General features: G+C 35.1%; 1 protein-coding gene across 5 annotated transcripts in view; it reads left to right on the top strand.

Annotated features, from left to right (window-relative positions):
* Nucleotides 1-17,500, top strand: part of FOXP2 (forkhead box P2) — a 194,336-nt gene that overhangs the window by 128,047 nt on the left and 48,789 nt on the right. For 4 of the 5 annotated variants that reach the window (XM_071552433.1, XM_071552432.1, XM_071552434.1 and 1 more), the window contains 5 exons: nt 4,775-4,912; nt 6,092-6,289; nt 7,789-7,954; nt 13,863-14,076; nt 15,615-15,719. In XM_071552433.1, the coding sequence (XP_071408534.1) occupies nt 4,775-4,912; nt 6,092-6,289; nt 7,789-7,954; nt 13,863-14,076; nt 15,615-15,719 (821 nt within the window). Of the gene's footprint in view, nt 1-4,774; nt 4,913-5,889; nt 5,938-6,088; nt 6,290-7,788; nt 7,955-13,862; nt 14,077-15,614; nt 15,720-17,500 lie in introns of all 5 variants that reach the window. The other variant, XM_071552436.1, reaches the window with a different exon arrangement.

The following is a 17,500-nucleotide window of genomic DNA, read 5'->3' on the forward strand; positions in this document are numbered from 1 at the left end:
CTTTTCTAAAATGTTTGCGTGTAATTGGAGAAGTGTCTAAAAACACAAAAAGAAAAGCCACACAAAAACTGTAAAGATAAAGTTCTATAAACTATGATTACACAACAAAGCACACTCTGTTATATTTAATTAATTAAAAGGTAGATAGATTAATAATAATAAGTTAAATTTTAGTGTAAACAGAGACAACATGAGTCCTGATACAAAATGGATATATCTTTGTTACTTTGTTATTCTTCCTGTTGAGTGTGTCTTAGGGTTTCTCTGTGGATAAATATTAGTGCTTTGTATCATAATTGTATTTTCAGACTCATGTAAACTTACCTAAGCTGTTTAAAATTGGGCAGTACTGTTGTCAGTGTATGGGGGTCATTATGTATTCTTGTTCACTAATTATGAACAGCTTATAAATACCAGTTCATTCTCTTAACACCATAGAACCAGAAAAATTCAATACATCATTATTAAGGTAGACACACTACATACACATATACCAAAGTGGGAAGAGAAGGAATGCAGTAGTTTCTTCTTTTAAAATAATTGTTTTCTGCTGAAGAGCCTGATCCTGCACTGTGTGTGGTTTCAGCTACATTTATTTTTGAGAGATCCTACAGAGAGAAGATTCTCCATTAAATGTTTAATTATACATCTTTCAATAAGCCAGAGAGACGTGTCTTACTGAACAGTTCCATTCTCAGATCCGTCAGTTAAAATGTGATGGGACTTTGGATTAATTACTTAAAGGCTATGACTTGTTTCCTCTGCCTGTAACAAAGAAATAATTCCTGCCTACCTTCAACTGGCTCTGAATATGACTATGTGATTTTGTGATCTTCAAAAGCACTGAAAACTAAGGGAGGTTTTGCGTGTAATTTTCATTATCAATACCTGACTTTCAAAATAAAAGGAACTTGGAATAAAACTCTGGTTGGATTTGATTTTAATCAAAGTCAGATTGGTCAACATTTCTTGAAAATATCTGTGCAGTTTTTCAAGGCTTCTTAAAAATGCAAAATCTTAATTGCAGGTGCATTAAGATGGATATTGCCATCCATTTATGCTGTTAAGAGATACGATTTTTGTGCATAACATGGAAAAAATATAAATTTATATGATTCCTATTATCAATCCATTTATAGAAACAATAAATGAGTATTTACCTATCAAGCTTTTCTATAGGTGAAGCTGAATTTTTCATCCACAACGAAGAAGTGGTGTTAAATCCACATTCTTAGTCTCCGCTATTTCATAATAATTCCAAACTACAACACTCTGTTAAATTGATCTGGGGAAAATTCAGATTTCTTAATCTTCAGAGAAGTTCTTAATTTTTGCAGCTGTGTTCATCTATCTAATTTCCTCTTTCAATGTTTTCATTCTAAGTCAAAGATTTTTTTTTAATAGTACATTCACATGTATTAATGAAGCAGTTCACAGTCATTCTTACCTGAAATGCTTTTAAGATTTGTTAAAAAATTTGTTTACATATCTGTAATTTTATTTATTTTATTTTATTTTATTTTATCCAAAGAAATGGAGGACAGCCTGTGCCAAAAATGTGACAAACTCTTCAAATTATAATAGACCCTCCATCTGGATCCATCATGGAGCCAACAGATGTACTGTCCCATCCATTGTATTTTGTAGGGCTGCTGTAACCAGTCATCTTCATGGCAGAGTTGGGAGTTTAGTTTCTTTGAGGATGCCTTGTAACAAATGGGTTGAAGTCATAAATCATGTTTCACTTTGTCACTTCCGTTTTTCATGGGAGATTTGACCAAGAATTTTTTTGAGTTTGTGGCCCACTCAAAGGAACGACCATATCTTTTCACCGAGTTGCTCTACCTGCACTGATTTCCGATACACTGAGAAATTTATATGAAAAGAGTCAGAGATTGCTTCTCTACTACATTTCTGTAAAATCAAATTGAAAATCTTCAAAAACGCAGACATTAAACCAAAGAAATTTACCTAATGCACATAATTGGCCAAAAAAATGGCCGGTTTTGGATAATTTTCCAACCCAGATAGCACAGCAGCACTACGCCAGTAAGAAGTAAAGTACAGTCTGCTGCATCACTGAAGGCTGTGAAATGTACAAATTTATATTACCCAATGACAATTAGAGAAATCTCTTTGCTTAATACTTTTTGCTAATGTAAAATTTAAGCAGTTTTCAAAATGTTTTGTCCTTTATCTGTAGGAAAGAATGTATCAGATATGATACACATATATGGATTATCACATAAAATTCTTTTAAAAGAAATATTATCTGCATAAATCTGTATTTTTACTAATGATCTTGATTGCCAGATTTTTTCATTCTTCTATCATCCTGAAAAGCAAGTGTATTAGGTCCTCTACTTTACCTTATATAGCTTGAAAGTGACTGTTGAAAATTACAAGAAAAAACCCAAATTTTAAGAGAAAAGCTGTTAGATGTACTTGGAAAGCAGATGTGTCTCTAAGTATAAGAGTACGTATACAGTCAGGGAGATTCAGAGCAGGTGCTACAAAACCTAGCAAGAATATGTCTGATGTAGCAGGATCTGTATTTCAAACTGAGGAACAAAGGACTCTTGTGGCAGCACAAGTCTTGCTAATCATCTTACTGGCTAGATTCCTTAGCACAGACTATGAACAAATTAGTGCCACTTACGGTGTTAAGTTGATTTTCACTCTCTTTAGAACAAAACTTTTACTTGTGTGTTTGAAAATACACAAGCCAGAAAAGATAGAGGGAATGTAAAGGTAATAGAGGTGTGCAACACCTTCACATTTTGTTATATTTTTTAGTAGTGAGCATGTAAGTGTTAGGAAAATTCTTGCAGGGTTTAAAGGTTAAACATAATTGTTTAATTGGGAGAATGTCTGTCTTCCTCTCTGCCTTCTCATATCTGTGTGGCATGTTGAATAGCATCACTGAGGCAAAATTTTTACAAGGCAACTTTAGATATCACATAAACAAAGGAAATTCTTAGTGATTTCAGAGGGATTTGAATACTGACACCAGTGAATGAGTTTTACTTTTTCCTTTTGCATCCCAAAGTTTTAAAAACCTGTTTGTCTTGTCTGTGGGACTTACTGAACTTAGAATAAAACATTACTGTTTAGAGATGTGTTGTTTCCAATGCTGCAAAACATCTAGGTATCACAAAGTATAACAATCAGCATGAACTATCTGAAAGTTATGTGTCTACTCAAGTGAATCTGCATTCAATGGAGAGAGACAGGCATACACACCCAGAGTGGGGTTAGTTCCATGCTAAAATAGATGCCTAAACTAAAATAGATAAAATTTGCTCAGGATTTCTTTATTCTGTTGGCTATAGATAGAGTACAGTGTTGGCTGAGATGCAATTTCTCTCCACAAGTGACTGATTCTGAGTGGAAATCTGGTTTGTCTTCTCCACTTGTATTTTAGAGTAAGACCTTCAGAATTTTTATTCTTAACATTCTTTTGTTGCAAAAGATTATCACACTTTTTTGTCTAAAAGTAAACTTCAGCAGACTCATATTTCTTTTTTCCTCTAAGTGTTATATTTATACAAAGTCTTTCAGGATAGATTCGAGTAACAGAAACATTAGCAGTGTTTTTTCTCTTAAGATAGGGTCATGATTTAATTTCTTAATAATAATATTATTTTTGCTGATTTACAGAATACTGGAATGTCCCACAACATCTCACAAAGCTGTATTTTTATTCCAGCGTGCTATAATACACAGAAAAAAAAAATTGATTTTGCTAGAAAAGCAAGTGGCTGCTTTTTCATAGGTGGATGACCCTGGCCTGCTGGCAGCTGCCTGACTGTGTCCTGGTTAGCTGGAGCAATGGTCTCACACTGTGTGTCTGCCTCAGCCCCTTCACACACACCTAAGGCTCTTCCACAGGATTTTTCTCTCTTACATGCAGAAGGACACATACTTGCTGTGTCTTTCCAACTCTCACATATATTCCTGAGAATACGTGTTTATGTGGGTGTTTATGGATATGCAGACAATTGATCTCAGTGTATAACGAGTGGAAAATTTAGCAATGTCCGAAACAGCACCTACACAGAAATACATTCTTAGAGTTTAGTGGATAAGCTAATAATCTCAAGCCAAGGCTTCCAACTTTCACTTTTCAGTTAGGAGTGACTGAGAACATGATTCTCTCTGCAGAGCCTGAGTGACTGAGGTGGCAGCCTTTGCTCTGTGCTCCAATATGTCCATGACGTTTTCATTCCTTTGTAAGTCAGACCTCGTTAACAGACTACATGAGCAAGAACGTTTTTCTTCTACTGAAGTGATGTATTATGCAAAAATTTTTTTAGGCTAAGTGTCTTTATTGTGGAAAACATTTACTGCTTTAAGATACTTGTTTTGCTGTCTGTTTTAACCATATAATTGAAACAGTCTCAATAGATTTTTCTATTCGTAACATTATGACATTTGATAAGATGATTGATTATGAAGTGTTGAGAGCCCTGCCATGTGATCATTTATTTTTAAATACACGCTTGTACTAGCCAATGCTTAAATTTCTTGCAGGAATACATAAGAGATACGAAACATAAAGCTTGAGTTTGATCAAATCTGATGCTTCTGGAAATAGAGTGCCACAGTACTGTGGCCTTAAAATAACAGATTCTGACTGAAACTGGAACTTTCTAGTGATAAATTCTGTGTAAAAATTATGGTCCATATTTGGTACAAAATAAAAAAGAGGTACAGCTCTGGTGTAGGTGAAGTAAAACGTGTTTGACGATGACATCTTTCTTTCCTTGTGCAGGTGCCTGTGTCAGTGGCCATGATGACTCCCCAGGTGATCACCCCTCAGCAAATGCAGCAGATTCTCCAGCAGCAAGTGTTGTCTCCGCAGCAGCTTCAAGCACTTCTCCAGCAGCAGCAAGCAGTTATGTTGCAGCAGGTAATGTGGGTTACCTGCTTTGGACTGTTAGCACAGGGCATTCACACAAACGTCAGCCACATTTTATGGGTCTTTTTTGTAACATTTCATTGTTCATTGCAACAAAACCAATGAAAATAAATGCAAAACTTTTCAGTCTTTAAATTTCTTTTTTCAATTCCAGAAGTGTGAAATTGTATTTTGAAACATTAAATATTATATTAAAAACAGCAGCAGCAGCAGTGGCTGATGCATTCCAAATACCAAACAAATTGATATTTAAATTTTCGAGTGCTTAGGCACATTTTAATTGTAGACCTGCCAAAGGAAGTGAAAATAGAGTTGCAGATAATTGTTGCTTTAAAATTCATAACACTGTAGTGCTCCCTTTAGTCACATAAATGGTATGCAGTTATGAAATTTGAACTTAACAGCTTGTTTCATCAAGGGAAACATTTTTTTATTTTGTTTTTTTACATACAAAAAATTGTTCCCAGATAAGGCTCAAAAGAGGAAGGAGGTTGTTGCTTCCTTAGTACAAAATCTGTCAGCTAAGTGAAAAATACATGAACTTGTTATTCATACAATAATGATAATGTCAGTGATCAGTGCCTTGGTGTAATGCAGAGTGGATTTTTGGGTACATGCTTAATTGTCATACAGAAAATGATGTGTCTGTTTGTCATAGTCATAGCTCAATCACTGAACTGTATGTTTAAACATTTTAATATCCAGTACCATGATCATTACAGGCAATTCACCTTCAGTTGTGATTCCAGCATCCTGCTAAGCAGATTGACAGATTAATTACTTTTTTCCCCTCAGAAGCAGACGGTTTTGTTTGGCCTTAGTGACTTGTAGGTTTCTTGCAAGTGGATGAGTTCAGCTTCTCATTTGTTATATAGGACATGTGAGGAACTTAGGTATAGTTATTTGAGGAGTAAATTTGGCTCTTGCATTCCCTTTAGAATACAGATTTTCTATACCCTTCTGTTTAGGATATTTTGGAATCTGCATTGGAAAATTTCAGAACCGCCTTGGAAAAAAAATGTATGTAGATCTGCCTCTTCAAATCACATTTTTTGTTATGAGGTGATCCTTAATGGCTACGCTACCATATGCCAATCTAGAAGAGTTTAGGAGATTTATAATACTTGAAACTTTTGCCTTTATTTATTAAAGTCAAAATGGTTTATTCAGCAACAACTACAAGAGTTTTACAAGAAACAGCAAGAGCAGTTACATCTTCAGCTTTTGCAGCAGCAGCAGCAACAGCAGCAGCAGCAGCAACAACAGCAGCAACAACAGCAACAACAACAGCAGCAACAACAGCAACAACAGCAGCAGCAGCAACAGCAACAACAGCAGCAACAGCATCCAGGAAAGCAAGCAAAAGAGGTAGGAGCTAAGACACTTGCTGATGCATACTCGTCTGAGCTGTCAGAAGCTTGGAAAAGACTCGATCAGTTCAGATTTTTTCCTTTTGCAACTATCACAGATTTGTTCTTATGTTTTTACTGGGCTTAATAGCAGTGCTAGTATAATTCTTCCTGCTCCCCTTTCTGAGACACAGGATTTGAGCAGTCTAGTGCTGCTGTTGTCTAATGTTCGCTAATGAATCTGAGTGTGCAAAGAACAAGCTGTGTGGTGGACTCTGTACTGATTATCTTGCATTTACAGGCAATCTGTGTTGGGGAAGGAGCCTTACTTTGCTCAGTGGCACAGCTCAGAGAGCATGCAAATTTAGTCCATGGCTGAAAAAGAGCGATTGAGCACAGATTTCAAAGTCACAGGCCCCTGATTAATGAACTGCTACTGTAGGTTTGAAGTGGCGAGTAGAAAGTTACAGTTTGATGTGCTCATAAATCAACCTGACAAGTGGGTTTCTCAGGCCTAGCTTGCAGTTGTCAGCAAACTGCATCAAATATAAACATAATACAAACAAAACACATTGAAGTAGTTAAATTGATCAGCAGGTATCCTAGACGTTGTCTTCAAGCTGCCCATTATGCAAACGTCGAGGAAGCAGTTCTGACCTCCTGAGGCTTTGTTTCTGTTTGGATTTGTGAATAGAATTTCAGACAGCCATCAACTACAGAATAGAAATTGCTCCCTTATTTCTCCGGAGGCTCTGGGCAATCCACATGACTTGCTCCATTATGCAGTCTGTTTTCCAGTGAGCGCATCAGAAGTTTCTCTTTTCCCCAAACTAGAAAGGAAAGGTCTTCCACAGCAGCTTGTCTTTTTCTGAAGTGTGACTGCCTTCTCATACCCTCCTGAGTCTTTGTAGACTCAAGTTTGTCTTGAAATGCCTCACAAAATTGGAACCTATACTTTTGCTCTATAATAGGGCTTTTCGTTGCCTTGAATACCATGCTCCTTGTAATATATTCCAACAAGAAAAGGAGGGAGCAAGTTAACAGGCCAGTGAAAGGAAGGCTACATCCCCGTTTACTAATAGATCACTGGAGACCATGTTCATGGGCCACTGCCAACCAAACTTAGTCAACTGGAAAAACAAGAGTGCTTTCAAATCACAGACTACTGTAAAAAGTTACACTTTTAGCATAGATAAATTTGTTATCATCTGCCATGAGCTGAGCTTTTTTTTTCTTGTTTGAAACAGCTGTTATATACTTTTTCTTGACCCTTTTCTTTAGTGTGTCATTAAGTGTATGTTGCCGTTTTCCAAACACCTAATAGCTTGAATGAATATAATAGAAAATTTCAAATGCTTTCATTGCCTGAGTGTTCTACAAATAGCATTATTATTTAATAACTGAGATTAAAGGGAAAGAAGTTGATTTTATGTTTTTGGCTTTCTAGCCTTTACTATACACTTTACTTTTTTGCTGCATTTGCTTTTTCTTTTTTTTCCCCCCTTCTATTTGTAACAGCAGCAGCAGCAGCAGCAGTTGGCAGCCCAGCAGCTTGTCTTCCAGCAGCAGCTCCTCCAGATGCAACAACTTCAGCAGCAGCAACATCTGCTGAACCTTCAACGTCAGGGACTCATTTCCATCCCACCTGGCCAGTCTGCTCTTCCTGTCCAGTCTCTGCCACAAGGTATTTGAGTAATATATGATTGGAGTAATTTCTAAATTTCCAATGTTTTAACCATTCTATTTGTATCTGAACTTCAGAAGTTCCCTGTTATGATACTTAAAAGTACTTGGTAATTGAAACTATTACTCATATTACCAAATTTTCTGGAGGCTGATAAATTTTACAGCATACTTCTATGAAAAAAAAGCAGATTTTAGTGGTTTTTCCTAGATGGCAAATGCGTATTTATTGACCTTATGTGCTGAAAACAATTTCTAATAGCAGCACAATTCAAGCATCATTGCTTTTCTCTGAAGAATCACTGAAATCTGATTTAGTGGAATGTTGTTTCATTTAATATAAGCACATGGGTATAAGATACTTCAGACAGTGACATTAAAGCCATTCAAAAAAGTAACTTTTTTTTCCTTGTAAGAAAGTAACGTGTCTGGCATTGAAAAACACGTCGAATCTTCAATTTATGACAAGTAAATTTAGGGACAAGCCTTAGCATTCATTTTCTTTTTTATTCCTTTGTATTAAATAGGTTAAATATGAAAAGAAGTTTTGAAGGTGATGATTCCAATAGTAGTGAACCATGACTGATAAATAACAGTGAAGACTTTTGGAAAAAAAATTCCTTTTTCACTTTGATCAGGGTTTCTCAATGCTGAGAATGTACTCAATCTGTACTACCTGAAATAAAATACGGCACACACTTTTAAAAAGTAAATTAACTTTGAGATAAATGCTTCTTACATTTTAAGATAAAGTCACAGTCTTCCCATCTAAAGAACTCTGTCAATAACCTGTGAGGGTGTGTTTCTGTTTGTTTTACTACAGAGGGTTGAGCTAAATGCCTGTCATAAAAATTACACAACAGTCTGATCTCTGATGCCCCAGTCCTGAAATAAGCATTGTTTAGACTGTGTTCATGACAGGCAACATTATTTCTAATTGATCTTTATGCATGTAATTACCTCCTCCACCAGATAACTATTATGAAATCGAAGCTTCAGAAATCAGAAGAGCTAAAGCAGAGTGCACAGTATATAGACAACAGAGTATGAAAAAAAGCCCAAACTAAACCAAGTGAAAAAAACAAAACAAAAAACTCAATCAAACAAAACAAACAGAAAAACCAAAGCAGAAAATCAGAGATTCTAAATAAGTGCATTAATTCCATACATTGAGTTGTGTAAAAAAACTATAACACAAGCATGTCTATAGCCTTAAAAACCACAATGAAAAAGAGTCCTATTACAGTGAATGTTATTTTTTTGAGAATAGCAGTGAGGGGATAAGCTGACTCACAAATTTGGATGTGTGAGACTAGTAATGCTGGTTTCTTTTTGCACAAAGTCAATTGGACGAGACTGGAAAAAAGGAGTTGAAACACAACCTCCATCCGAACAGCTTTACCTTTTGCAATCTCCTCTTGTGCCATCTGTTGCAAAAGGAATTCCTCAGGTTTTCTCTCACATTAAGCAATCCCCACAGATTTCCCTCAGCACTCCTACCCAATTGCATTGATATTCATTAGTTTAATGGAACACTCATTCATCTGCTTCTAGCATACAAACAGAAAAAAACATTATTTTTAAAACAGTTTTTAGGAGAACTACTAAAGAGTTGTTTTTAGAACCTTTCTTTTACTCAAAGAATTAAGTCCTACTGAGTAGAAGTCATGACAAAAAAAGATTTATAGTAAAGAAATAATAAATTAGAAAATTTTACAGTTAAAATGTATATATGGATTGTTCTTGTTAAAATAAATATCTTTTTTGCTTTTATCTTGATATCTTTTAGTTATAATGAATTCCAGAGAAGTATATAACTTTTTCATTTTTATACAAAACTTATGATTTGAATTAAGGTAATACACACTAGATGTGGTAAAAGGATATTTTCCTCCTTCTATACTGCTGCAAAAGATATATTACGGTTATACAGAAGGATTTATGTATGTGTAACACTGTATTTTTAAATGTGTCCATTCAAATTGCTGAGTTACATGAACAGCTAAAACGGGAAATATAACACAGAGGGATTCTTGTTTTTAAGTTATTGGTCATAAAGAGTCCCATAAACCACAAGTTATTATTTTCAAAGAGAGCATGGGGTTTACATTTGTTAGTGTGAAAAGCTGTTTGTAAAAGTACAGTTGTGAGGTTTGCATGTTTGAAGACTATTTTCTTCAAATATAGTTTCTGCCTTTAAAGAACAGAAATGTTTACCATGTTTTCTTGGTAGTTAGGTATCACAACTAAGATGCTACAAGTGTTTTAGCATCTCTTATGTGACAAGGTCTTCGCTATGCCATATCCCAAAACAGTGGCTTGCTTTGAATTACTTCCATGTATTGCTGAATTGATGCTAGTTAAATGCAAAGAACTTTAAATCAAAGCAATAAAAAACACCAAACAAAAAACCCCCAAACCCTAAATTTTGATTGGTCCATGTTGGAAAATGAAAAACAGTTGCACGGATGGCTTTTGTAAGTGTTAGTTTTATTAAGAATTTATCCAACCATAAAAATACAGCAAATAAAGGTGAAAAGAGTTATGAAACCAACCTCAAAATCATCAAATTCATGGTGTTTATAAATTTCATAGCAAATTATTATTTGCCCTTTTCATTATAGTCTCTAATTTTCATTCCACTCTGGATCCTCTTTTTGAACCTGTCCTCTTTAATGTAGTGTGAAGAGAGTATTTTAAAGGTTGTCACAACCTATGAAACTTTAAAACTTACCCTACTTTTACATCCAGACTGAAATATCTATCAGCCATTTTACAGGTCTCCTGTAAAAAGAGAGTTGGACTTTCTTAGACACAGAAACCAAAAAATTGCCATAATTTGCAAATAATTACAAATCCGTTTATTAATTTTATATTTTTTGAGTGCCTCCCCTTAATCCTTTTATCCTAAAAGACAGCCTTTCAGAGTGCTCTGGAGAAGTGATAAAATTAACCAGCCTGAGCCAAGAGAGAAATTTCTTTCTGATAAAAAAAAAAAAAGTAGGTGAGCATGGCAGCTTGGAGGCACAACCCTATCCATAGCTTCCTGCAGCAGAAAGGGCTGCCCAACAGATACCCAGAGGGGCAGGAGAGTCCTGCCCATGGGACAGGCCAGTGTTCCAGCTGCTCCTGGCCCTGCTGTGTTCACCCGGTTTGTGGGGTAGCTCTTATTTAGCTCTCCCAGCACCCAAGGTTTGGTGATCTCCAGTGAAATTTCTCTCACTGCAACACACAGTAGATTTGCCCTCTGATGATTATCCAAACAGATAGGATTATTCTTAGTTTTTTATTTTTCTCAGTTCAAAATTAGTTTATTTTATTCAACAGTAGGAGGGAAGGCTTTGAAGTAAATAATGTGCTGTGTATATCATACCACCTAAATGAAGACATTACTTTTCATTTTGATTTGTGATTACATTTGCAGGTAACTCTTATTTACCACACTGAAATGGGTTATTTGCAGTGTTGCTGGAACATACCTCATGAACTCAGCAGTAATTACTTACCTTCATTAAACAATTACAACTCATATTACCATCACTCCCATTACCGATCTCTCTAATGCAGTAAATTAGACCCTGGCTTCTTGCTTAAAACCTAGCTTTTCACTTTACAAATATGATATAAACTCCATTGGACTTACATTCCAACCAACTCTTTTGCACTTTGTTCTTAGCTGAGTTTGCCAATGAGTGTTGGTATCTAAGGTATTGAAGCAGGACCTAAAGCAATAGTCTAAAAATGAGCTGCTTTCATAATTAAAAAAATATAATCCACACCAATCATTTTCCACACTACCTCTAGAAATTATTATTTCTGTAAATAACTAGTAGTCTGGTTTTTAATAGCTTTGTATACTTCATGGTGAGCCAGCTATTGAGAAGTATTACAAAACTTACACTGCTTTTTCATAGTTTTTGGTTGAATCTGTTTTAATAGTCTGAGTTTGTATGTTCTCAAGATAAAACATTGTCTAATAAATTTGCCAAACAGTGAAAATCAGTCTTAACATCTTTCTACAATATCTTGTTTGCCAAACAAAAATATAGTCAATGAAAAGTTTTCTAGTACTTTCCAGGACCAGAAATTCGAGGTTTCTCATAAAATAAAAGATCAAAATTTTGATTCAGATAGCATCAGCATTTTGAATGTTTGGCATTCCAGGAGATCTGGATACCATGAGCATGTCTTACCTAATTTCAGTTTGTTGAGATGAGATACAGAAGGCAATATTAGATTTTAAGATACCTCTGGACCAAACTCTGTCAGACTGAAAAATCTGCTTGTGAAATCAGATCTAGCCCAAGAAGTTCTCTGGGCTTCACATTCTCTTCTGCATTTAATTGAGTATTCTTCAAAAGAGAGATGTCAAACTAAGGAAGCCTGGTAGTGACATAAGGTGTATATATTTCTGATGAACTCTTCATCTTTCAAACCCGAATTTTCCTATCTTAGCTGCATGTTTGGTGGAAAGATAAGAGAATGCTCACAGCTGTACTCTTGCCTGTGTTTTAGAAGTCTTTACTTCAGGCAGAAGCATATTGTACTGAAGCTTTCTATGACTTCATGCAAACTCAATCAAGACAGCCCTAACACATATGTATGAATAATTTCAACAAGACATTGCTGTTTGTGGCAAGGATGAATCCCAGAAACTACAAGTTTTCCAGCTGCAAGTGGAGTAGAGAGCAAGTTTAAGCTCTATCTGCATAAATTTGGTGGCTAGACTCCAGAATACTACTGTGCATATAGCTGAGAAATTTGAGGAATTCTTCAGAATTTGTATGGCTGCCCATCACCCCGGGAGACTGGAGAGACAGTCTCCTTTCCCCTAGCCAAACCCCTCTGATTTGTTTTCTGTGGTAGGGCTTGACAAAGAAATATAGTGGAGAAGTTTGATGGTCTGCCCTACATGTAATTTCACTCCCTGTGTTGAGAGAGTTGTAAATGGGCCAATTTTGCTAATGAAACCAAGGTCAAGAGTTTGATCCCTGTATGGGCTATTCACTTAAGGGCTGGACTTGATGGTCCTTGTGGGTGCCTTCCAACTCAAGATATTCTGTCAAATCTGTGAAATCTAAGTGCTTCTAGATTTGTAGTTAGCTGGCACTGAACAACTCAAGCAGCCACGAATATGTAGCTCAGCACTGAAGTTTTTGTAGGTTTTGTTCTTTCAAACAGACTTTGAGTTTGCCTATTAAGACATATTTTTAAATGGAACAATTTTTGTAAATATTGCACAGTACTAATGAATATGTGGCTGTCATTAATTAAGGTCAGATGCATTCTGATAAGATGTTAAAACTGTTGTGATCTCATTGATTATTTCTCTTCTGGTTTTCCTCTCTCGTGTCTTCTTTCCCCATACCTAGCTGTCCTAGGTTGAGCTGGCAAAATGCCAACTGTCCAGGACAGAGAAGAAGTGTTAAGTGTTTAAAGAGAATATCGGTATTTGTATGTTTAGTCTAATATGTTTTTCTATTTTCCGTTATATGTTTGATTAAGAAGAATTGTAAAACCTGACTTAACTGTAGATGCTCTGAGTTATGTTTCCATGTCAAGAAATTGATTAAGCAGAAAACAAACATCTTGTTTGAAATAAATTTAGGGTTGGGTTTTTCTTTTTAAGTAGTTGCAAGTTCTTTGCAGCTTTCACTCTGATTTTGAGCAATGTTTTCAGAAGTATAATATTATTAAAATTTCTAATTTACTGTTTACAACACAAGAGAGCATAGTTAGATTACCTGGATTCTGAGAGAGGAAAAATGAATTAATGTTTTACTACATGTTGATTGTGCTGGAAAAACAGCATCAGCTTTATTGTTGGCATTAATCCATTAATAACACTGAGCTCATTATATGAAACTCTTTACTTTGTTATATTAGTGGGGCTCTCTTTCATTTTATAGCTGGCTTAAGTCCTGCTGAGATTCAGCAGTTATGGAAAGAAGTGACTGGAGTTCACAGTATGGAAGACAATGGCATTAAACATGGAGGGCTAGACCTCACTACTAACAATTCCTCCTCTACTACCTCCTCCACCACTTCCAAAGCATCACCACCAATAACTCATCATTCCATAGTGAATGGACAGTCTTCAGTCCTAAATGCAAGGCGAGACAGGTAATACTGATAAGATTTCAACTGTGTTTATCATTTGACATAACGCTGTTGTATAACACCATAATTCACATTATTTCCAATCCCAAAATAACACTTAATACAGGTTACTTAAGAGATCGTGGAGACCTGAATTTTCAGAATTTTTTATCAGTATGGCTTAATTTTCAGTAACCATATCTAGTTATGCAGATACAACAAAATTACCCACCTGTGATTTTATAAGACTTGGACTTACTGTAGCTTGGGTAAGAATTAGAAATCACAGAGTAGGGTGGGCTGGTGCAGAACTGTAAGTGCATATTTGCAGGCACTTTTGTAGGCATGTAGTTTCATTCCTATTTGAGTTAACACACCTGGCAGTCAGGTCCTTACTGTTGTATCACACTCCTGGTTTCATTGTCAATGTACATATATATGAGTTGTTAAGTCTGTAATTCAGTGCAAAGATTCTATATTGAAAGTACCACAAAACAGTGTATTAAAGAAATTCTCCTGTTTGGTTCTTGTGAAAATAAGTACTGAATTTTCCTTCTTTTATGCATTACAGTAATGCAGTTGACGTATTTGAGACAAACTTTCCATAGTGTTAGTGTTTTTCAGACACAATGGCAGATATTGTTCACTGTTTCTTAAATCCAAGTAATGGATTAAATGCATACAAAAGTACATTGTATCTGTAGCACTTATCACTAAATATGTTAGTGTAGTCAGATGTAGATGATCTTAATATAAGATGAAATTTTATTTTTATAGTAAGTAAATTTATTTTCAAATAAATATTCCATTTAATTATTTTAATATTTAAATTATGCAACTGTGATTTGAATATCTCTTGACCTCACGTGACTGTGAGAACATTTTTCTGTCATTATTTTGTATTGTTTAAAAATCTGAATACATTTATAGTTGTACTTTTAGTTACAATTACTTTTGTAGTTATATCACAGAATTTTTCTTTGCTTCAGGATGCCTACATCCATGAAACAATTCCCTGAATTTCTTTGATAACTCATCATGGATGAAACTATTGCATAGGTTCAAAAAAACTGCCATGGAATATAGCTAGGGACTGTTATGAAACCAAATAGCTAATGGAAGCAATGCTTGTGAACAAAAAAATTTATTAATGGAAGCAACTATTTTTATACACTTTTTTGTACATTCACAATATTCATAAATTCTGACTTTCAGTCTTCAGTATTTCTATACAGAATTGATCACTTCTGGGTGTATTTTTTATTTATAGGTAAATGTTACAGCAGGGTCATATGGCGTAATTAGCATATGGTATTATACAGTCATCTTATTTTTTCATCCTTTATTAACAGTCATCTTTGGCTCTATTTCTTCTCTAATTGGAACATCATCTAGCCTTGGCAGTTGAACTAGTCAGTAGAACGATTAAATTTTTCTGACTGCTCTGAGCTAAATTGACCTGTTTTGACCTGTTTGTCACTGATCGTAACCTGACAGGCGCTAGCAGCCTCCAACGATTATGGCTTTTAAGATGAATCTGATGCCTTATTCTTTTGCTACAGTTCGTCACATGAGGATACTGGGGCCTCCCATACTCTCTATGGTCATGGAGTTTGCAAATGGCCTGGCTGTGAAAGTGTTTGTGAAGATTTTGGACAATTTTTAAAGTAGGTACATTTTTGTTCTTTCCTACAGAATTGTTTAAGGCCAGGGAAAGAGAAAGATGGCAAACAAAGTTTTATGGAAATAGGATCAGAGATTTTTTGGTATATTTCAAGCAACTGGATAATCGAGGCTATTGGCAGAGGGTCAAACTGTTATCCATTCTTTCATGTCGAACACTTTTGCAGGCCTTTCAGTATCACAGTTTTTAATCTTCTTATTGTCCTTTACTGAAATGGAGCCTCAGAAAATTTGAGGAGATGCTTTACATTTTATATTGGATAGTAGGACTATGAAAAAGCACGTTTTAAATTCTGACAATTTGTGCAAAGTGGGAATTAATGTGTATAGTGTAAATAAAAAAGCACAAAGGACTAAGCATGACCGTTTTAACTCTCACTTGCTAATCTATTTTTGCTTTTATTCTTGTATGTGCGCAATATACATAGGAAAAAAACCACTGTGAAAAGGTGGGTTTGCACCTCTCAGAACTGAATAATGATTTCAAAAGTTTTCATTTTTCAGCATTTGTTTTAGTCAGCTATTGTCTAATTCACAGCATTTAGAAAATAAATGCACCGCTTTTTCTTTTTGTCTGCAGCTTCAAAATGCAATGAGTTCCTGCCTATTTTTCTTTTTTTTTTCTTTTTAAAATATTTACTAGTATTTCTGCATTCCTTTGAGTTTTCAACAACAGCTCTGATTTTCTAACCTATGTACGTTATGGACTGGTCTTTGTTAGAAGAGTCCTACTCATTTCGCATGCAATAGATCTTAATGGAAAGCTACAGATAGGCTTATATAGATGAGTAACTTCAGGGGCTGAGACTCTTATGTTGTCATGGTGCAGCTAACAGGGTGAATGAACTGTTTCATGCATCATCAACAATTAAGTTAATTAGCTCATTTGAAATTGCACTGCTTTGTTGCCAGGATGTTGGCAGAAACATCAAAAAGATGTGTTTACAAATGGTAAACTACAGGATTTATAACAGAAGCACCTTAACAGCAGACCATAAGCACTCAGTATAACAATAGCTTTTATAACAGAATTATGGCAATACTATTCATAAAGTATTTGCAATGTTTTAGCCATCTATCAGTTTTAAATGAAGTAACTTATACTGACTTGCAAATCTTAGGTAAGTATCACTCCTGATAATTTTTTGTTTATTAGTGCATTAAGTGGAATGTCAAAGCCATGGAGAAAATGGTATAGGATTTAAAACGACACAATTTACATAAGTTTGTATTTAAAAGGAAGTGAAACCTCCCAAATTCAACATAGTGTTCTAAGTATTATTAATACTAAGAATTTAAATTCATTTAGTTTAAGCATTTTCCTTTTCAAGAAAAACTACATTTTTCTAAATATGTCCATCCATCTAGGCTATAGTGATGCTAATTCTGTGGGCAGACTTTGCACATCCATTATGTCAGGTCTCTTGTTATAATCCATGATCACTAAAACCATTTTGATTAAGGCAGTGTAGTGCTAGGTTTACAGATGCTCTTGCTTTCCTGAACCAAATAACCCTGGAAAATGTGAAAGTGACATAGAACATCTTGATAATTATGGTGCAGAGTCAATCAGGGTTTACAGCAGTGTCACAGCTTTTGTCCTATACACCAGCAAAATATGTCTGAGAATATTTTGTTATTTCTTCTTTCATTCAAGTTTGTCTTCTGTGCCCTAAAAACAAACAAGAAGTCATGATTCTGAATAGGCAAGTTTGTTTATGAAGTAGAAATATTCCTTCATTTTACACTAGTGTTAAGATGGAAA

This window comes from Pithys albifrons, chromosome 3 (genome assembly GCF_047495875.1).
Source record: "Pithys albifrons albifrons isolate INPA30051 chromosome 3, PitAlb_v1, whole genome shotgun sequence".
NCBI lineage: Eukaryota > Metazoa > Chordata > Aves > Passeriformes > Thamnophilidae > Pithys > Pithys albifrons.